The sequence below is a fragment of the Nerophis ophidion genome, linkage group LG08, assembly GCF_033978795.1.
Source record: "Nerophis ophidion isolate RoL-2023_Sa linkage group LG08, RoL_Noph_v1.0, whole genome shotgun sequence".
Taxonomy (NCBI): domain Eukaryota; kingdom Metazoa; phylum Chordata; class Actinopteri; order Syngnathiformes; family Syngnathidae; genus Nerophis; species Nerophis ophidion.
The window spans coordinates 60,959,711-60,983,519 of NC_084618.1; the positions used below are offsets into that span (position 1 = coordinate 60,959,711).

At 39.1% G+C, this 23,809-nt stretch overlaps 1 protein-coding gene and 2 non-coding genes across 3 annotated transcripts in view; 2 read left to right on the plus strand and 1 right to left on the minus strand.

The window, feature by feature from the left end:
- The window catches only part of LOC133558092 (vesicular glutamate transporter 1-like), a 32,339-nt gene extending 22,323 nt beyond the window's left edge, over positions 1-10,016 (plus strand). Inside the window, exons 11-13 of the mRNA XM_061909200.1 lie at positions 1-87; positions 4,419-4,488; positions 8,954-10,016. The exon at positions 1-87 is cut by the window's left edge and continues 41 nt beyond it. Coding sequence (XP_061765184.1) covers positions 1-87; positions 4,419-4,488; positions 8,954-9,231 — 435 coding nt within the window. The 3' untranslated portion in view covers positions 9,232-10,016. The remainder of the gene's footprint in view (positions 88-4,418; positions 4,489-8,953) is intronic.
- Positions 4,556-4,628, plus strand: trnar-ccu (transfer RNA arginine (anticodon CCU)). The gene has a single exon. It is a non-coding gene; the product is annotated as a tRNA-Arg (tRNA).
- trnar-ccu (transfer RNA arginine (anticodon CCU)) lies at positions 7,487-7,559 on the minus strand. The gene has a single exon. It is a non-coding gene; the product is annotated as a tRNA-Arg (tRNA).
- Positions 10,017-23,809: the final 13,793 nt, after the last annotated feature.

Consider the following 23,809-nt stretch of genomic DNA (forward strand, 5'->3'; position numbering starts at 1 on the left):
AGCATCCTCATGGGCATATCCAATGGGGTGGGCACACTGTCGGGCATGGTTTGCCCGCTTATAGTTGGTGCTATGACAAAACATAAGGTGAGATTTGTCATATATGTTAAATATTGATTTTTTTGCAATTTCATCTATAAACAGTACATTATTAACACAAAAGGAGATCCACATTAAAATGGATAAATGTTTTGTTTAGTAAAGCTTTTTAATATACATGTTAAGTAAATATATTGTTGTGGTTACAAAAGGGAGATGACGGCAAAGACACAGGGGGACGTAATGTATAGATGTTTATTATATATATATATATATATATATATATATATATATATATATATATATATATATATTCAATATATAGGTATATATAATAATACTAAACAATACTAACAATACCTAAACTAAGGAAATGGAGTGTGACAAAAGCAGCAGTGTGTATGTGTGAGGCTACGTGTGAGGTTAGCTGAAGTGTGTGTTACCGAGTGTTGACGAGAGCAAAAGAACAAGGCAGTCCATGGGGCAGACAGATGATCCAGGGGCAGGAGAAAAGTGACAAGGTCCGTGTCCAGGCGAGGGACGAGGATCGAGGAAGACAAAACACGCAAGATCTCCAAGGGGTAAAACTCGGCAAGGAAGGTCCAGCTGCCAAGGAAAAATGGGTTCAAGTCCATGCCGTGACATACATGTACAGTATATATCCTTGTATTTCTTGAGTATCTTTGCTCATGCAAAAAAAAACAACATTAATACAATATGTATATAGTCCATCCATCCATCCATTTCCTACCGCTTATTCCCTTTGGGGTCGTGGGGGACGCTGGTGCCTATCTCAGCTACAATCAGGCGGAATGCGGGTTACACCCTGGACAAGTTGCCACCTCATCGCAGGGCTATGTATGTAAGTAATTGTTTGTATTCCATCACATGACTTCTTTCTGGAAGTGTAAAACAGAAATGGTCAACCAAGCCAAGATGGATGTTGTTGCAAACTATCTGAGTACGCAAGTGGTCTAGATTCATGCAAAAAGAAGACACGACCAAAAAAATCAAACTATGGAAAACAGAATCGATCCATGTACTTTATCAAAAAATATTTTTTAAGCGATATCAAGGAATATCTGTTGGTGGAGTTCCCAGTTATATGGAACAATGTGGTGCTCCGGATCTCATTCTACATGACAAAACAGATGAAAACTTGGAAAAGCATGGAGGTCTACAACTTTTTCGTGTGTGGCTGGGTCAAGGAAATTGGTATCAAGACTCTCCCAAATAAATATGCATTGTTTTTGCTCGAGGAAGTTGCATAAATGATTTACCTTTGCGTCTTGCCAGTACATGTTCAAAACTGCGACGACTAGCACCCGACATCTGACAACATGACTGAATATTCATTTAACAAACTAAGGAGGGGAGAGGTAGAGGGACCTTTTCTGACAAGCTATCATATTGACCCCGATTTTTTTGTTTTGTTAGAAATTTAAATACAAATAATATCAAGATAATACTTCAATTGAAATACAAAACGACTAAAGTATATCAAACAAAGCTTTAACGTAGCGATCACTGCAAACTCGTGCGTTCTACAACACTGCTCCCTTCGACTGGAGTGCGTTCCACTTTTCTCGTCATCTTTGTAAAATCTTGTACTCTTCCGCCAATTCTACATTTATTCTCGAGGAACTCTGAAAAAACTTTTATCCTTTTCACGATTTGAACATTTCCTACAGCCGAAAACAATGCAAGTATAGGGCATTTTTTTCCGAAAAAGGCTAAGTACAGTAGCGCCTAGTACTCATTGAAAACAAATACTGGCTTGACCACCACACATATTTATTGAGACGTCATGTAAATCCAAGCAATACTATATGATTAGTAGGGATACGAATCCTACAACTCATGGTTCAATTCCGATTATTGGATGACAATTCGATTCAGAATTGATACTCTAAATTACAACAGAGGACAGGTTACCATAGCTCTTGGCAGCTGACAAACTTTATGAAGGAGTAAGCCAGAGATTGTCTCTTTTTAAACATTAATATTGGAAAAAAGAAATAGATACAAAGATTTAATAAGATTATAAATACATTTTTAATTGGAATAAATAAAAATTAGGAATCGGATAAAATTTATTTTTTTCAGCACACAAATGAATCATAATAATATATAATGCTACTATGTGGCGAAGTTGGTAGAGTGGCTGTGCCAGCAATCTGAGGGTTAATGGTTCAATCCCCACCTTCTACCATCCTAGTCATGTTCGTTGTGTCCTTGGGCAAGACACTTCACCCTTGCTCCTGATGGGTCCTAGTGAGCGCCTTGCATGGCAGCTCCCACCGTCAGTGTGTGAATGTGTGTGTGAATGGGTGAATGTGGAAATACTGTCAAAGCGCTTTGGGCTCCTTAAAAAGGGGTAAAAAAAAGCGCTATACAAGAACAACCCATTTACCATTTACCATTTAAAGCATATAATACAATAGTATGTACAGTATGTGTCCACCATGATTTGATTAACATGGAACCTGACTTAAACAAGTTGAAAAACGTATTCGGGTGTTACCATTTAGTGGTCAATTGTACGAAATATGTACTGTACTGTGCAATCTACTAATAAAAGTATCAATCAATCAATCAATCAATCAATCAATCAATCAATCAATCAATCAATCAATCAATCAATCAATCGACCAATCGATCGACCAATCGATCAATCAATCAATCAGTAAGCTCCAAATTGTCCAGAACAGGGCAGCAAGGCTGGTTCTGGGTAGTTCACTAAGAACCAATGTTAACCAAATGCATGCTTCTCTTTCCTGGCTAACAGTAGAGAACAGGTTGTCAGCTAATACTCTAATATTGTTCAAATCAGTAACCGGTAGTAAAACTCCTGCTTTTCTAATGGCCCAATGGCTTACAGTAGCACTATACATAATCATAAGACCAGGCCGTCTAGTGAGGAGCATTTTGTACTCCCTCGTTCCAGGAAATCTTTTATTTATTGATCTTTATCGCTCTGGAACAACCTGCCTCGAATGCTCACCGTCATTGAAAGTAAACAGGTTTTTAAAAGGAAAGTAATATTTTATCTGAGTCTGTAAATTAGTTTGCTTGTTGATGATTTTTGTTTGGTTTTGTAATGTGTAGTTATATTTATATGGTAATTATTATTCTGTGACTGTAAATTGTTTGCTTGTTTTCTTATTGATGCTTTTTTTTTCTGTATTGTGTAGTTATAATTATATGCTTTTACTTGCAATTGTATTGAGTTTGTGGACCCCAGGAAGACTAGTGGGTTGTTGTGGCAACCAGCTAATGGGGATCCTTAATTTAAAAAAAAAAACATATATATATTTATATATATATACATGTATATGTATATGATTAAAAATAAAGTTTATTTAGTGTTTAGATAAAAAATACATCATATCTGGTTTTCTTCGTTAAACAACAGTATTGTTTTTTTCCAATACATATACTTAAATCAATCAATCAATCAATCAATCAATGTTTATTTATATAGCCCTAAATCACAAATGTCTCAAAGGACTGTACAAACCATTACGACTACAACATCCTCGGAAGAACCCACAAAAGGGCAAGAAAAACTCACACCCAGTGAGCAGGGAGAATTCACATCTAGTGGGACGCCAGTGACAATGCTGACTATGGGAAACCTTGGAGAGGACCTCAGATGTGGGCAAACCCCCCCCTCTAGGGGACCGAAAGCAATGGATGTCGAGCGGGCCTAACATGATACTGTGAAGGTTCAATCTATAGTGGCTCCAACAAAACCCATAAAGACAAATCATTGTTTTTATTTCTGCATTTCTTTTTACATTGTTCATTTGTGTTGATTTAAAAAAAGGGCAATGTCATTAATCAATTTTGTGCTGCGAACCAATTAAAAAAAACTGCGGCGCACAAACTCGGGAGAGGTAGAATTACTCTAAAAAGGTCATTAAATATAACTATGTACACTGCAATCTTACTTACTGTAGTTGTTAAGGGTGAACATCTTGACGGTATAGTGCTTGCCCAAATTGATTTTGCACTTACTGGAAAGGCTTGGAGACTCAGAGTAACAAGCAACAAGCGGTAGAAAATGGATTAGAAAGGACAGATTTAAAACAAAAAATAATAACAAAAAATGAAAAAAAAAAATTATAAATAAAAATTTAACTTGGGACTTCCTGCAGAACAGATCTCGAACGCTGGCGGGCCGAATCTGGCCCGCAGGCCGTAGTATGGGGACCCCTGCTTTAGACAATCCTGCTTTTGATGCTCACATGGCGGCCACGTTAGAGGCATATTTTCACCCCCAAAATGTGCCACTATATATGTATTTTAAATTAGACGTTCTACTGTATTCCACAAATTCCTCCTTTAATGGTTTGATACCCTGTCTTTCCTTGTAGACACGTGAAGAGTGGCAAGGCGTTTTTCTCATCGCTGCGCTCGTACATTATGGAGGTGTCATTTTCTATGGTGAGTTCACTGTCCCACAATAGTGAGTACAACATTTACAAACATTGGAAATGTCTCACACCTGTGTGCCCCAGTGGCCTAATGGATAAGGCACTGGCCTCCTAAGCCAGGGATTGTGGGTTCAAGTCCCATCTGGGGTGTGAGTGTGTTCTATTCTAACCTAAACACTTCTGCAATTCTTACATGGTTTTGAGCTGCTTTCGTAGCTAAAAATTAGTAGCAGTTATCGCACCCTGTAGTCACATGAGTGCCTTTTGACCAATCATTGAGGAGATGGCCTGAAACCAAGTTGGCCATACTCTCTGTATACACGACTCTGACGGGTGGTACACCTACCACAGTTTGGGAATCATTGCTCAAGACATGAAATAACATCCTTGAGTCATCATTACAGTCGTTTAATCCAACATAGTAATGCTGAGCCAATCAGTGGCCACGATACTGAACAGCACGCTCCGATTCATTTGGTCTTCCCTAGTGGCCAATACTACTGTAGTATTGATTGTTTTAGTAGATTTAGCCATTTCTATGTTTGAAAATGCTTTTTAGACTGAAAAAATGTAGAATATGCTTAAAAAAGTCAAAGAACATGCAATGTGGTGAAGCGAATTATTGTTTAATAGCACTTTTTCTCAATTGACTCAAAGTGCTAGACAATGACAAACCCATTATTTACATTTACACCTGTGCAGTTGGCACAGCGAGCAATTTATTTTATTTATTTAGCCTTTATTTAACCAGGTAATAATCCCATTGATATCAAAGATTTATTTTCCAAGGGAGACCTGGCCAAGAGGGCAGCAGTAAGGTTACAATAAAAACAGTAAACAACACATAAAACATCACATTTACAACATTAAAACTTGCTCACATCACACATGTGCATACAGACAAGGTAGACTGCAATCCTTTCACAGAAGTTTTAAACTCATTCGATGTAACAAGGGTTTGAAGTTGAATATTCGATCTTATGGTATTCCAAGCCTTCGGTGCTGAAAACCTAAATGCTTTCTTGCCCAGTTCAGTTCTTACTTTGGGGATGACAAATTGAAGAACATTCATTGAACGCAGATTGTGACTTCCTTATTTTTTTTGTTAAAAGACAAGATAGATAAGATGGAGTGACACAAAGAATGGTTTTGTAGATGAAAACATACCAATGATTGATGCATCGAGCACATAAAGATGTCCAGTTAACCATTGAGTATAAGACACAATGGTGAGTAAGGGGAGCGCAATGGTGATGAATCTCAGTGCCCCGTGGTACACACTATCCAGCTTGTGGAGACAACCAGCAGTAGCATTCATGTACAACACATCTCCATAGTAAATAACAGGTAAAAAGGTTGTTTCCAACAATTTCTGTTTCACAGTACAAGAAAAGCAAGACTTGTTTCTATAATACAATCCCAGAAAAAGTTTCAGTTTTTTTTAAAACATATTGAATGTGGTCCTTAAAACTCAAATGGTCATCAATTAAAAATCCCAAATATAAAAGCAAGGTGAGTGAAGGATCTTGCTGCCCTAGGATAGTGATTCTCAACCTTTTTTCAGTGATGTACCCCCTGTGAACATTTTTTAAATTCAAGTACCCCCTAATCAGAGCAAAGCATTTTTGATTGAAAAAAAGAGATAAAAAAGTAAAATACAGCACTATGTCATCAGTTTCTGATTTATTAAATTGTATAGCAGTGCAAAATATTGCTCCTTTGCATAGTGGTCTTTCTTGAATTATTTGAAAAAAATTATAGAAAAATAACTAAAAACTTGTTGAAAAATAAACAAGTGATTCAATTATAAATAAAGATTTCGACACATAGAAGTAATCATCGACTTAAAGTGCCCTCTTTGGGGATTGTAATAGAGATCCATCTGGATTCATGAACTTAATTCCAAACATTTCTTCACAAAAAAAGAAATCTTTAACATCAATACTTATGGAACATGTCCACAAAAAATCCAGCTGTCAACACTGAATATTGCATTGTTGCATTTCTTTTCACAGTTTATGAACTTACATTCATATTTTGTTGAATTATTATTCAATAAATATATCTATAAAGGATTTTGGAATTGTTGCTATTTTTTGGAATATTTAAAAAAATTCTCACCTACCCCTTGGCATACCTTCAAGTTACCCCATTGGTACGCGTACCCCCATTTGAGAACCACTGCCCTAGGACACATTGGCAGTGACTTGGATGACGAAAGCTGGGTTCGAAAATGGAACCCTCAAGTGTCTGATCAGCAGCTCTACTATCTGAGCCCCAACATGGGTGTCAAACTCGTTTTTTCATTGAGGGCTGTCCTCAAAGGCCCTCAATGAGCTGTCCTCAGAGGGCCGCGGGTAACAGTAAAAAATATGTAAATAATTAATAAATGTACAATAATTTACAAAAGCCTTTACATTTGCCTTTTCTTTATATACTAATTAATGAATGACTTGCTTTGAAATCATAAATCAAGGTGGCTGGCAGATAAAGAAGTATTCATAATTATTCTAACAAAAACAACTTGTTCCAGGGTGTACGCTGCCTTCCGCCAGAGTGCAGCTGGGATAGACTCCAGCCCAACAGACCTCTGTGAGGAACACGTGTTGGAAAATGGAAAAATCTTTGGAATATATATAATGTTGCATGATTGGATAATAATGAAAGTGAAAGGATGTGCAATTGCATGTGGTACAAGCAATATAGTCAACACTGAAAGATCGAAGAGAGTCACTAAGAAAGTTCCATCCATCCATTTTCTACTGCTTGTCCCCTTTTGGGGTCGCAGGGCGTGCTGGAGCCAATCTCACCTGCTATCGGGCGGAAGGGGGGTACACCCTGGACAAGTCGCCACCTCATCACAGGGCCAACACTGATAGACAGACAACATTCACACTCACTAAGAAAGTTGAGACTTTAAAGGCCGGCCGCATCAGTGACCGCCAGCCTTGAGTGGGTGTAACAACTAGATATTTTTGGTTCATCTGTCCAACCACCCAAAAACTCAACACCCCAGATGGGACTTGAACCCACAATCCCTGGCTTAGGAGGCCAGTGCCTTATCCATTAGGCCACTGGGGCACACATACTGCAGCATGTTGACAATTAGCACATGGAGTGTGCACCAATTGAGCACGAATGGCTGTGTGGATGGATGTGTGTGTGCAGTACGAGGATCAGCAACCCGCGTTTCTCTAGCCGCATGCTGCTCTTTAGTGCCGCCCCAGTGGCTCCCTGAAGCATTTTTAAAAAAGGATTGAAAATTGATAACGCATGACACATCTGTATGTAATATTGGCTTCATTTCTGATGGTTGTGTGTCATGTTGTTCCAGACCACAGCAAACATTTCCTAGCTTTACAAATATTGTAATAAATCCATTAGAAGAAGACAGTCTGCCATTTCCTTTAATTTGGACACACACATCTATACAGTACCTTTGGCCATTAAAAGCCAGTATTTTCCAGGAGTTATCTAACCTTCCGAGTAGCCTATGATTTATGGATGTTTTCTAATGTTGTGAAAATGCGTAGAATAAATATAAAATTTCACTATTTCTGTCAACAAAGATTTTCTTCAGCCTGCGACACATAGTCATTTTGATAGTAAACTAATATACCTAATAGACACTTACATCATGTGTTGCAAGACTTATATAAGGCTTTTTCATTTTTTGCGGCTCTGTACAGATTAATATTTTGTATTTTTTGTCCAATATGCATGTGCCTCACAATACGAAGGTCCTAAGTAGTCCTGGGTTCAATCCCGGGCTCGGGATCTTTCTGTGTGGAGTTTGCATGTTCTCCCCGTGACTGCGTGGGTTCCCTCCGGGTACTCCGGCTTCCTCCCACCTCCAAAAACATGCACCTGGGGATAGGTTAATTGGCAACATTACATTGACTCTAGTGTGTGAATGTGAGTGTTAATGTTGTCTCTCTATCTGTGTTGGCCCTGCGATGAGGTGACGACTTGCAAGGTGTACCCCACCTTCCACCCGAATGCAGCTGAGATAGGCTCCAGCACCCCCCGCGACCCCGAAAGGGACAAGCGGTAGTAAATGGATGGATGGCTCTCGGGTTACCGACGCCAAGTGTAGTACAATGATGCTGCTGTACAAGCTGTTGTCCCTGTTGAATGGCGGTTTTCTCAAACTTTTTCCACCGAGTACCACCTCAGAAAAAACTTGGCTCTCTAAGTACCACCTAATGACCAACATTCAAATACAGTAGCGTAGGAGGCCTAAGTATTCCTCAAAAACAAGGGTGATGGTTTATTTAACAAGTGTATTTAATATTTTAGCCACTGGAATATTACACACAATTTGAACAGTAACACTATGTTTGAATATAGGGAAATGAAACACTGTACTTTAATCAAGAGATTCTTTAGCTTACCACTAGATGGACCGCAGTTTGAGAATCACTGCTTTAGAAGAGATACTGCAATCAAAACTTCATTAAACTTCATGCTTTCAGGCCTCTTTGCATCCGGGGAGAAACAAGCGTGGGCTGAGCCGGAGCAGCTGAGCGACGAGAAATGCGGCATCTTGGATGAGGATGAGCTGGCCAATGAGACGGAGGAGCTGTACCGCACCAGCGGCGGCGGGGGCTACGGCGCCACAAACCAGGCAGCAGACCCCAACGGGGGCGCGGGAGGAGGCTGGGTCTCGGACTGGGACAAAACGGAGGAATACGTGCAGCCCGCCGGCAGCAACAATTACTATTATGGCGGCGGCGAGGAAGAGTTGACATAAGAAGGCACCAGACTGGGAACGTTTACAGCAACTGGAGCAGCTTCACTTGGTGGCAGGAGAAACTTTGAACATGGTTGGGATTTGACATGGAACCAAGTCTGCCTGCATTATTATTATGATTATTAATACTATCTTTGAGAGAGACTGCACAGTGGACATTAGTGATTGTGTGTTTGTGCGTGGTTGCGTTGTGTGTGTCTTTGGACAGCCTATTGGTGAGGCCGGCAGCACTTCTTTACTCTTATTTACTTTAGGCATTTCTTGTTGAAATCACTGGATTTGGAAATGATTTGTATTCCACTAATACACAAACTTCAAAATGTGTCAACGAAATGATTTCTCCTTTATGTCAGCACATTTTGTGCCAATTTCACTATCATTTCTCATCATTTGCTGCGCCAAACTCTCTGACGAAATGTCTCAAGTTTGGTTCTGTGGTTATCATCACACTTCCCCTCTTTGTCATCATTGGTGGAAAAAGTCAAAGAAAAAGCAATTTTGTTTGAATTTTTTAGCCCTTTTTTTTTTTTTACCCAGTTTACAATTCCAAAATTGTCCCACTTTTGGAAATTTTTTTGGCTTTTCAAATGAAAGCGTGGACAAAAAAAACTTTAGGGTAGCTGTACTTTAATGTATTAAATCCAACATATAACACTACAGTGAGTATTATGTCAATTCCAGTATTCAATGTTATTATTTTCACAATTTTACTGTTGGATTTCATTTGTTCTGTATTGTAAGCTACAATTATAAATTCACATGTTTAATAAATTCTAGAAGTGATACATCCTGTTCATTAATTCTTCCTTTCTCATCTTTCCATCACTTCCTGAACCCCCTCCCAACCTCCCTCCTGGATGGTTTTATGTTTCCCATAATGTCCCCGCTCCCACTCCAGACAACAAATTGATCGCCAAGCTGAAGTGCTATAGGGCGTGTATACAAGAGAGGAAAAATAGATTTTGATGGTACAGCACATGTAAAAAATGTTTTTTGTTTTTTATAAATGACTCATACTTGTGGCTCGGAGACTCGCCTTACTGTCCTGCTCTGGAGTCTAAAATCAACAGGATTATCCTGCATCCATCTGGCAGGAGGAAGAGGAGGGTTGAGGAATATCACAGCATTCAACCTTTCAGGTGTTGTCAAACCTTGGCACACCATTAATACAACTTGATAGTAAATAACAGTGAGATAATGCACCATACTGGCAAAAATGGTTCAATGATCAAAACAGACATAGATATAAAGGGCACATTCAGTTTACATTTACATTTGATTTGTAATATTCTTCCCATATATCATGTTGACTGAAGAAAGCAAGAACATTATAAGTAAAACTATAGTTCTAATTCTGTGTGAAGTCTACTCATTCATTTTGAATTCATAGCGTGTTTTTGTAGTTACTTCTAATAACCACTAGATGCCAGTATAGACCAATTTTCCTTAACATTAGGAACACTTGCAACTTGAAACTACTGTACGTCTAAGAAAATGATCATTTATAATACAAAAAGTCAAATCAAATACGATGAGCAATAAAAAAAATTGAAAAAAATTAACAAATATGAACCTATTTAGTTAATATTATTTTATTGACTATATTTTACTATAGTACTTTCACTAAACATAATGAAACAATATTATCTACTTTATTGATATTGAGCTTATCATATAACTCATAAATTATGTTAAAAAAAAACAATGATGTCTGCAATCATATGGTGTGTGGTGGTTTGGCTTAGAAAACAAATAATAATGTTATGATCAGCTGCCCGGATCATATGTTTAGGTTCTTGAGACTTTTTGTATTATGTTCTGTTAGTGTTTGACTTCTTTAGTTCCTGGTTGCACTTCCTTGTTTGTTTTGTTACCATAGTTACGTATTAGTTTCACCTGCCACTTTTCCCGGATGCACACCTGTTTTGTAATTACTGTCTGGATTTAAGCCTGCCTCTTTCGTTTATTGTGTCTGGCTTCCACACCAGCACCTGATCCAAGTCTGGTTTCCACACCAGTACCTGCTCCAAGGCTGGTTCCCACACCAGCACCTGCTCCAAGGCTGGTTCCCAAACCAGCACCTGCTCCAAAGCTGGATCCCACACCAGCATCTGCTCCAAGGCTGGATCCCACACAGCACCTGCTCCAAGGCTGGAGCCCACACCAGCACCTGCTCCAAGGCTGGATCCCATACCAGCATCTGCTTCCACGACGACGAAGCCGCCGCTTCTTGCTTCCACGGCGACGACGACGCCGCCTCATGCTTGCACGGCGACAGCGGCTCCGCCTTCGGCTTCCACGGCGACGACGACTACGCCTCCTGCTTGCACGACAATGACGGCTCCGCCTCCTGCTTGCACGACGACGACGGCGCTGCCTCCTGCTTCCACGGCGACGACGCCGCCGCCTCCTGTTTCCACGACGACGTCTCAGCGACCCCGAGCTGGCCTGCTGCACAAGCAGCAATCAGGCGCCTGCAAGCGGCTCTTTCGGAGGTCAGTGTATGGACGCCAGTGGCGCAAACAGTAGCGACACACAAGACTTTGTCTTAGAACTCTCCGGCTGCTTAACATCTGGCACCACTCACAGCCAACTTCTCAGCGGCCACCAATGTGGCCTTTTCGAGGTCGCCCGCCTCGACAAATGCAGCAGCCGCGTTCCATTTTCCGCCGCCACCTGACTTGTCCCCGGTGAATTCAGGGACACAGGGCCTGGCAACACTCTGCTATTTCCTCCCTCCGCCCTCCCTTGACTCATGTACTATCTTATAAATGGGGGGGGGGGTTTAAGTTATTTTCTGGGGACATCTGGAATCTGTCCCTTAAGGGTGGGGGGGGCCTGTTATGATCCGCTGCCCGGATCATATTATGTTTAGGTTCTTGAGTCTTTTTCTATTATATTCTGTTAGAGTTTGACTTCTTTAGTTCCTGGTTGCACTTCCTTTTTTGTTTTGTCACCATAGTTACGTATTAGTTTCACCTGCCACTTTTTCCAGACGCACACCTGTTTTGTAATTACTGTCTTGATTTAAGCCTGCCTCCTTCGTTCATTCTGTCTGGCTTCGTATTTTCTGTTTCACACAACGAGTAACGACTTTTGTTCCCCAGTTCTGGACTTGATTTTTATACTCCATAATTCGTATTTTAGGGAAATTATTTCACCACCGTAAGGCCCGATTCCAACCATCCATCCATTTTACCACTTATTCCTTTTGGGGTGTCGGGGGGCTCTGGTGCCTAGCTCAGCTACAATCGGGCAGAAGGCGGGGTACACCCTGGACAAGTCGCTGCCTCATCACAGGGCCAACACAGATTGACAGACAACATTCACACTCACATTCACACACTAGGGCCAATTTAGTGTTGCCAATCAACCTATCCCCAGGTGGATGTCTTTGGAAGTGGGAGGAAGCCGGAGTACCCGGGGGAACCCACGCAGTCACGGGGAGAACATGCAAACTCCACACAGAATGATCCGTAGCCCGGGATTGAACCCCAGACTACTCCAGGCCTTCGTATTGTGAGGCAGACGCACTAACCCTCTTCCACCGTGAAGCCCTCAGGCCCAAATACCAGCGATAAACGTCAGATTACTGCAGAGAATGAAATAAAATATAAAGTTTATTCAAAAGTAATACAACAGTAATATATAGCATTATATATTACTGTATAAAATATATATTACTATATTGTAATATAGTATTTCAAGACTAAGTTATGATTGGTTTTGCCTCAAAGTCTGAGAAGTAAACCAATGCATATTAAATTGTAACTCTCAGTCAGTTCATCACTATTGTATTGTGAGTAAATTAATTCAGGCCAGGTCCAAACATGGTGACTATTTTGTTGAATAGCGTCTCTAATGACTCACAATGCTGTACAATGAGACCTTGTGATGAATTGTAAGGAAGATGAATGAAGCTCCTCCAGCAATAAATCACAAACATTACATTTGGTGCAGCCTTAATTATCTGTGCAACTGCTTTTTTCTTGCTCCTTTTTGTACTCCAAAACATTTCCCCCTATCAAACTCTAAATTGAATGAAAAAAGATTCAATGTGTAAAGGAGGAAAAAAACGAGTGAGATTGTAACAAATGACTGGACCACTATTCTCTCTGATATACTGCTGTTTAATGAACACAGTCAGGGAGAGACAGAAAGCCTGTTTGAAGTCAATGATTGAGTTTTTTATTCATTCTATAGCTTAACTTGCTGATAATGATGGAAATGATCAAGATTTCACAGATTAACACAGTTGCAGTGTGTATAGCAGTGGTGGGTGGTGCGTTTCCCACCTAGGCCTTCAGTGATGTCCGACTTCAATGATAATCTCTCAAAATACCAACATTTATGTCACCACATGACCAATGCTGGATAAATACTATACAGGAACACATTTACGCACTACTGGGCATTGTACAAAACGGGTTTAAAAATCAATAAGCCCGCATTAGCAATTAAAATATATCTTATGTGGTACTGTCAAAATTGAAATTGTAAAAAACATTTTAACCGTGAAAAGATTAAAGAAATAAAATATCTGAACTCACATTTCATTGACAGCTGAGCTAACTTCCGGGTTTGGTCGACATGGTCTCACAAGATGTAGTTTCTCTTTAAATATCCTTCTTTAAAATGGCCTTGCAAATATATCTTGTCTTGTCTAATCATAAAATATGCAGATGAGATGTGTTGGCTGACTTCTTAAAATTTACTCCATAACGTGCTCATCAAAAACATCCCGCTGCCGGTAAATGGGTTATACTTGTATAGCGCTTTTCTACCTTCAAAGTACTCAAAGCACTTTGACACTATTTCCCCATTCACCCATTCACACACTGATGGCGGGAGCTGTCATGCAAGGCCCTAACCACAACCCATTAGGAGCAAGGGTCTTGCTCAAGGACAAGATGGAGGTGACAAGGTTGGTAGAAGGTGGGGATTGAACCAGGAACCCTTAGGTTGCTGGCACGGCCTCTCTCCCAACATCGCCACGTCGTCCCCAGCTGGCATGTCTACATTAAACCTAAACGGGGCTACTGCACATGTTCTTCACTACTGTGGCATGCTGGGTAATGGAGTTCTTATGTTACCTGTTAAAGTTTTTTTATTTAAGTACACCTTAATCAGAGCAAAGCATTTTTGGTAGAAAAAAAGAGATAAAGAAGTAAAATACAGCACTATGTCATCAGTTTCTGATTTATTAAATTGTATAACAGTGCAAAATATTGCTCATTTGTAGTGGTGTTTCTTGAACTATTTGGAAAAAAAGATATACGGATAACTAAAAACTTGTTGAAAAATAAACAAGTGATTCAATTATAAATACATATTTCTACACATAGAAGTAATCATCAACTTAAAGTGCCCTCTTTGGGGATTGTAATAGAGATCCATCTGGATTCATGAACTTAATTCTAAACATTTCTTCATAAAAAAAAAGAAATCTTTAACATCAATATTTATGGAACATGTCCTCCACAAAAAATCGTGCTGTCAACACTGAATATTGCATTGTTGCATTTCTTTTCACAGTTTATGAACTTACATTTATATTTTGTTGAAGTATTATTCAATAAATATATTTATAAAGGATTTTTGAATTGTTGCTATTTTTAGAATATTTAAAAAAAAATCTCACGTACCCCTTGGCATACCATCAAGTACCCCCAGAGGTACGCGTACCCCCATTTGAGAACCACTGACCTAGCTCATAACTCACAATATATACACTGTATCTGTCTTAGGCCATCTCGAAGGCCTTACTGACAACAACGTGTGATCTGATTGGCTATCGCAACTGTCTGTCAACTGTATGTCCCTGTTCACTTACAGTGCACAGACGCCTGCATTGCTGAATCTGAAGGCCTCTGGCAGATTTTGTGCAGCATGGCAACATGAGATAGCTGAATTCTGATTGGATAAAACTCTATAACCTAAAAACAACAGCGCTGGAAGGAACATAATATGACAGGAAGAGAATATGAACACAATTAGATATTTAGGGAAAGTAAATTAAAAAAAATACTTTAATCTTTAATTATAATCATCATTTCTGGTTATATTAGGCCAGCAGAGAAGGCCTTGTTGGACTTGACGGCATACCACTGGTGTATGTAGTATGCACTTTTGACATCAAAAAATACACTTATAAAAAACTAAATATGTTTCAAAGCATGACTGACAACGGTTGATTAAAATGGTGTTAGGAGAAACACCCCTCCGCCTTGAGAGTAATTTGGTACGTTCCACAGCCTCCTCATTAACCTACGAGTTTGGCCTCTTCTGATTGGTCAGCAAAACAGGAAGTGCTGCAATCAAGTAGCCACAGGTAAGTTGATCGAAGCTATGAAGAAAGGGCGATACAAATATTTTTTAAAGCATGTTGTCTACATAGATATACTCAAGGGTTTGGTGTGTTTAAAACATTATCGTGTTCAATGATAAGTTGGTATTTTATGACTGTTAAAATTGCTGGTAGGCTATGCTACTTTTCATGCCAGCTAATTGCTAATGCCAGACCTACTGTATCACAAGAATTGATGGCCATTTTGGTCCCCCCAAAAACAAATTTTAACAGTTGGATGTGTCTCTGTATCAGCCAAGAAAGTTGGAAACCCTTCAGAAACCCACATCAGGAGAACATGGCTGGACCTGGACCTGGATGTTGGCCATTTTTCAAGGTCATGGCTAAACTGGTAGGTACTTCATAAAGTACAAGTATTGTACATACAGTGTCGGGATGTGACGATATGACTATTGCATATGCATTTAAACGGTATACAATATACATAATATACATTTGGCAGATAATAGCGCTTGTAATACTAAAGTAATGTTGAACACTATTTATACAAAAAACATTGTTATATCGTAATTATGCTTGTTGATTAGGGCTGCGCGATATGGACGAAAAAGTATATCTCGATATCAACATCATCAGCCGTTGTCAGTCCACTGCTGGACAAAAGCCTCAGCATGTTTCTGCCAAAGTGAACGATCTCTAGCTGCTCCCTGCCACTGCACTGTTCCCCAATATTTGTCTATTTCATCTCGCCATCTCACTGTCACTCTTCCTCTATTTCTGCTCCCATCCATGGGTCTCCATGATGTCATTAGGGAAGTCCATCTATTATCTGTTCTCCTACTGATATGTCCAGCCCACTTCCACTTACTTAATTTGATAGTTCTAATAATGTCCTGGACTTGTTTGTTTTCTCACCCATTCATTTGTTTTTCTGTCTTTATATGTGATTCCGAGCATATTTCTTTCCATGTTGTGTTGTGCTGCTGCTATTTTCCTTTCCTTTTATTTGACAATGCCCAGGTTTCAGCTCCATATGTCATGGTTGGTAACACGCATTGATTAATGACCTTTCTTTTTAGGCTTAACGGTATTTCTCCTCGTGATCTTGCTCAGTTTTCCATATTGGCAATATATTTTTACTTAAACTCGTTATTCGATATTCATCTCGATATATTTTCTGGTGAAAGTATACATGTGAAGATATTAATTTTTGAGCAAGATTCACTGAAATTTAACTGAATGACAACTGTTCTGTAAACAGTCAGTGGCACTTATATTAACCTAGTTAGTCAAGATGGGTATTAACAGCACAGACAATTAACTGTTTAAGTAGCACAGAATTGCATAACATAAATAAAATAGAAACATATTCTTTTTACATAAAATAGGCACCAGCGCCCCCTGCAACCCCAAAGGGAATAAGCGGTAGAAAATGGATGGATGGATGGGTAAAATAAATAACATAGCTGTGCAAATAATATAAAATGTATCAAACTCAGATAAAAAATAAATTTGCATGCAGGCACTTTTTAATTCCCAGCCGACAATGTAATGGACTCTCACACATGTACGGTTCTGGTCAGCGCCAAGTAAGTGACTTTTTTTTTTTTTTTTTGTCCTGTCCAGCTTCTCAGGCAAACCATATAGTTGATATAGGTGCCCAAATCGGCTGTTCAGATTTACTTTACAAAAGAGAAGTGTAGGATACTTCTCTTGTTGCCTTATTTACATTTGACTTTATTAAATGTATTTATATTATCATTTGGTGCAGCCGGGCCGGAGCAGGAGGTAATAGAAAGAGAAAAAAAGGAAGACAGAGGGGGAAATTCTGGGGATAAGAGGGGGATTAGACAGAGACAAAAACAACAACAGCAAACACAACAATAACAACAAAAACAACAACAACAATTGAAACAACACCAGCACATACAATATGTACAAATATGATCATAAAAGTGATAGCAAAGAAGCAGTTAGTGAAATAAATAATAATATAGAAATGACAATGAGCATTTTTACACTACAACTGGAGCAATATGAATACCAATAGAAAAAGCGCTATTGATCATGAACAATACCAAGAGTTTACCTCTATTATCAACAATACAGTTGTCCAAATGCAACAATACATATCCATAATGATAACTAGAAAGATAAATAAAAAAAAATAAAAAAAGGAATACCGAAAGATGGAGTGTAAGAGAGAGAGACAACCTATATAAATCTTGTAGAATGTTATAGTAACAATGGGTTAAGCTTTGTCAATATGCCATGTGTTACCCAGTTTACTCTAGGGCAACTACGTTAATATATGTTTGATGAAACGTGATTATGTGCATGAGTGTATGTATGTATGTATATTTACTTGTATATGAACAGAATGTGTATATGAATGTTTGTACAGTAAATGTATATGTACAGTATATGTATGTTTGTTTGTACAGTGAATGTATATGTACAGTATGTGTATGTTTGTACCGTGAATGTGCGTGTAGATGGATGAACTTGGGAGTATGTAGGTATGTACTGTATTTGCCAAGTAAGTGACTTAACTTAATTAGGCGGCTATGATCTTCCTCACGTTGGCATACATTTTTGGCAGCATTTCTCGTGCGATATTTGCAACTTGAGAACAGTTTTGATTTGGGCTTACATGGTCCATCCATCTTCCTGTTGTCATTTCTCCGAAAGCTCGATCACTCTGTTCTGAGAGTACAGCCTGTTAGTTCAATGCGCACCATTGAATTGCTTTGTTGTTTAGACACCAATTTGTTATTACATGTTTAGATCGGGCTATGTCATTCCCGAATGGGAAAATACTTTTTAGTCAGGTAAAGCCTCATGAGGCATTGAACCCATCCATCCATCCATTTTCTACCGCTTATTCCCTTTGGGGTCGTGGGGGGCGCTGGTGCCTATCCCAGCTACAATCGGGCTGAAGGCGGCATACACCCTGGACAAGTTGCCACCTCATCGCAGAGGCATTGAACCACTTGAGCCAAATGGTTAGAGAATTTCTTGAAGAGTCAATGCATGTGACACCACCTGCTGGTCAAATGTGTAATTACAAACAGCTGTATCTTAACTACCTTAAGTGTGATGCATTGTTGCGTCTGTTATGGCTCTTGGAAATCACAATGAATCACAATAAATTTTTGACCAAATGATTTTTCTAGTTAAATTAACAAAGCCTAGTATTTTGCTGGGTCGAATCATATGAGGGTAGGTTGTATGTTTTTCTGTCACTTTGAGGAAATGGCATTAATTGGAAGATGAGCATATAATGTAACCTGGACAATGATGAAAGGAGAACAGAGGAAATTTAGTTTATTTTTTTAGTTTTAAGTAGGGCTGTCAAACTATAAATTTAACTATAAATTTCAATATCGGCACAATTTTTTTGATGGCCGATTAACGCGAACACTTTCCTTTTGACCCTCGAGCCCTGCCATAGTGGGGGAAATTGGTTGCAGTTCCTTGCTACTGATGAGCCACTAGCAAGCAGAAATGGACAAAGAAAAGTTTACCTTATGGAAATATCAGGTTCAAAGCCATAGCAAGTTGTTCTCCCGACAAGAAAGGACTATGTTTTGCCGTGAGAAGAGGCGATATCCCTGCAGCAAACACCTGCTGCGCACATCGTTCGGTGGGTGGTGCTTTACTTCCGTGTTCAGATTACGCTTAAAATGCAGTGATAACATGAAATTTAGATTGTTACTGTGAATGCTTTTGTAAGATGCCAAAAAAGCTCAACATAAATGAAAGATGGCCGGCAGGATGTCGAAAGTAGACTTTTTCTATTGCAAACAATCGATCCGACATCCAATCAATCAATCAATCAATGTTTACTTATATAGCTCTAAATCACTAGTGTCTCAAAGGGCTGCACAAACCACCACGACATCCTCGGTAGGCCCACATAAGGGCAAGGAAAACTCACACCCAGTGGGACGTCGGTGACAATGATGACCCAGTGGGACGTCGGTGACAATGATGACTATGAGAACCTTGGAGAGGAGGAAAGCAATGGATGTCAAGCGGGTCTAACATGATACTGTGAAAGTTCAATCCACAATGGATCCAACACAGTCGCGAGAGTCCAGTCCAAAGCGGATTGAACACAGCAGCGAGAGTCCCGTTCACAGCGGAGCCAGCAGGAAACCATCCCAAGCGGAGGCGGATCAGCAGCGCAGAGATGTCCCCAGCCGATACACAGGCAAGCAGTACATGACCACCGGATCGGACCGGACCCCCTCCACAAGGGAGAGTGGGACATAGAAGAAAAAGAAAAGAAACGGCAGATCAACTGGTCTAAAAAGGGAGTCTATTTAAAGGCTAGAGTATACAAATGAGTTTTAAGGTGAGACTTAAATGCTTCTACTGAGGTGGCATCTCAAACTGTTACCGGGAGGGCATTCCAGAGTACTGGAGCCCGAACGGAAAACGCTCTATAGCCCGCAGACTTTTTTTGGGCTTTGGGAATCACTAATAAGCCGGAGTCCTTTGAACGCAGATTTCTTGCCGGGACATATGGTACAATACAATCGGCAAGATAGGATGGAGCTAGACCGTGTAGTATTTTATACGTCATGTCAAAACAATTTCTCAAACCAATCACACACTTTTCTGTCATAAAAATATAAGTGCTATGCTTTACATCCAGTTTAACTACGTGTGGCGTCATTCTTTAATTCGAGTGGCATTTTAAAAACATTTTTTTATACTCTATCCAGATTCGGAACAGACCACAATAATTATTCACATTTTCAATGGAGCTTAGGCAGTTTGAGTTGTCGATTCTGTCGGCAAAATTTGAACCGCGTCCCGGACCAGTCACGTGGTACAAGCGGGCATCGAGGTACGCGCTTTCCATCACTAGAAAATACCTTTTTGTGTCTTGTAGCCCTGTTAGCATTTAAACTGGCTAACGAGCTAGCAGCAGTTCGATTTTCCTGTAAATGAGCAATGTCACTGATTCATGAGTTTATCGAAGTAGTGTTATCAGTCACTGTTTTACGATAATTGTAATTCAAAACGATAATTCATTTTATGGTGGTTTATCATGATACTATTTATTGTTACATCCCTAACAGAGTGTATGCTAATTTTATGGTGATGACAGACTGAATGGTGGATTTTTTACCAGGACACTGCAGGCAGGGAAATGAAGGCAGCCAAAGCAGTGAAAGGTAGAAGGTGAAACACTGACTGAATGTAAGAGATGTACCATTAAAAAAGAGAAAACCCACTAATGCTCTTGTCAATGGTCATCATGCAGATGTTCTGCTGCCCTTAAGAGGCTCGATATTGCAGGATTCATGCAGCTCCTCTCACATAAGAGTGCACTTTATTGTGAATGAATGCATTTTCTCCAACTCCCCCCCTTTCCTGCATCCCTCATCCCCTCTTTCTTTGATGGCCTCCAAGCATTAAGTAATCATCAGAGTAGCTTTCAGACACTTCCAGCACTATACTATAAATGTACGCTTCATTCACTAGCGGTGTTACAAAAAAGATCAGTTAGAATAATACATAATGTTGGATAAAGAGAACATACAAACCCTTTATTTAGTGATTTAAAAATATTGAAATTCAATGACAGCTACAATTATGTTAAATTGTAGCCTACTACCCAAGAATGTACAACAATTCTTCTCAAAAAAGGAAGAAAAATTTAAACTTAGAGAAAAATCTAAATTAAAACTTTTGTACGCGCTTACAACACTTAAAGCAGTTAGCATATCAGTATGTGAAATTAAGTTAAACAAAGAACTAATTTGATCCTGTCTAAGAAACTGCTCAAAATACAAAGAAGAATAAATATAATAAACATATAGAACCTTTAAAAAAAATAAAAATAATTACTTTATCTCATAGGTCAGGGGTGTCTAAACTATGGCGCACCGGCCAAGTGCGGCCCGTAAGACATTACAATTTTAACAAAGAGGTTGGCCCGCGTTGTATTTTTGCCTACATTTTTACTTTTACGAAGTACATTGGTAAGACATTGGAAATATTTTGCTGCCCTATTGTGGAGGTCAATGGAATCATTAGTTAACAACCACATGTCTACATTAAAATATAATAAGCACAGCATCACCTTATATAACCCAATCCAAACAATTTTTGCCACTCATAGTATAAACTAACTGTAACCAACAAATAAAGTCAACACACGGTCGCACAAAACACACATCCTGCTCATTAAACTTTGTGAACAATATAAAACAAGTATATATAATTTCAAATTACACACATATGAATCCTTTTTAGTGTATTGTGGGTAATATATGCAAAACACCCTCTCCACTTCATGTTTGGTGCATTTTAGTTGATTGATATTTCTGATCGATCACGAAACTTTAAGTCGAACATTCACATGCTCTTAATAGTCGACGGTTTATCGTTTCTACTTCATATTGCATTATAATTACAGTCAGATGTGGTGGCTAGGTGGTTGTTTAAGTTGAAATAGTTCAGTCCTTCTCAAATAGTGGGGCAGGTCCCCCTGGGGGGGGGGGGGGGGGGGGTGAGATGTCTATGACATCGAGGAACATCCTTTTTTACCGTACCAGAGTATGATAAAGTGTATGTTGCGCTTGGCTTCACAGTAACCACGGTGGGAGACTAGGAAAGGCCGGTGTGTTGTTTCCTTTGATGTTATTAAGCTTGCATTGATATAGAAAAAATATAGCCATATTATACAATTTATAGTCACGGTGGAGAGTTGGAGGGGCGCGGAATATTTTCTTCTTCCTTAGGGGAGGGTAACAGAAAATAATTGAGAAGCACTGAAGTAGTTTAAGATATGTGTTATTTAGTCTGTTATAGCTTGCATCTTTAATCAATGCAAACTGAAGTTTTAAGTTGCTACAAAAGATTGTTGCTACGTCACACATATTGGCGATTACCCTTGAAAATATGGCTTTACCGCAGTTTGTACTGTATGTTGACATGTTTGGCAAACTTCCCTCTTTATTTTGGTATAAAATTAATATGCAGATCTTAAGCATTGGCATTTGAAAAAAAGAGTTAAAAGTGGGGCCACATGCTGACATGCTCAACTCATCATGCTTAATTTATTACAGCATTTGGGAAGCGTGTAGTTTTTATTATGTAAATGTTATATTTTTATCATTATGTGATAGCAGGGCCCCTGCCGTTCAAAACTAAGCTGCTACATTACTAATGAATATTGTAACTATAGCTGAAAAAAGTACAATAGCAATAGAAGAGACTATTCATCCCTAAATACCATGGACTTTGTGTAGGCTTTAGGATGCAGATACATTATTGTATAAACTACCAGATACAGCTTCAGGAAGCTCTTCATTTAACATAATGTCTTTTTTTGCTGCTTCAAAACAGCTCAATCAATACAGAAAAAGGTAAAGTGAAACAACTGTAGGTCAATAATGCTTGTCTTTCTCTCAGACGTCTGTCTGAGATGGCTTTGCTGTCCGTTTATTGTGGGGCACACACACACGCACGCATAGTGAGCTAATGTTACACTAAAAGCTAATTAGCCTTCACCTCAAGGACTGCAAGCGAGCTGAGCTGCCGCTTACGTTTCTAGAACGTCAACGGGCTCATAGTGATGTTACTAGTAGTTCACTTGTAGCGGACTGGGAGGTGTTTATCATAATTTGGGGAGAGACCGCTGCTCACCCCACCGCAGGAGCACTTACTCCATGCACTCTGAATGTGCACTGCTGCTTGGCTGTTACCGCTCTACGTGCAACCAATCAGATGACTCTGAGGGTGGGACAATGCTGGGGGCTGCAGAGACGTCGGAGGCAGTTAAGACATTAGTTTAGGCGGTGGCTCTTTGTTGTTAAGGCGGCCGCCTTAATATATATATATATATATATATATATATATATATATATATATATATATATATATATATATCATTAACTACTTAACTATTTAATGATGAGAACTTTAATTATTGTGTATAAGTTTGTCTAATATTTATCTGTGTGTTTAATATTTGTTTACTTACTTATTGCATAGTAATTTATTTAGTCACTGTTCTGTTAACAATAGAGAACAAACAAATGGGATTAAACTACTATGATACGAAAAGGGGTAGGATTAAATAAGGTGTACCATGAATTGATTAACGTGGACCCCGACTTAAACAAGTTGAAAAACTTATTCGGGTGTTGCCATTTAGTGGTCAATTTTACGGAATATGTACTGAACTGTGCAATCTACTAATAAAAGTTTCAATCAATAATTAATTATATAACTAATCAATTGCTTGTT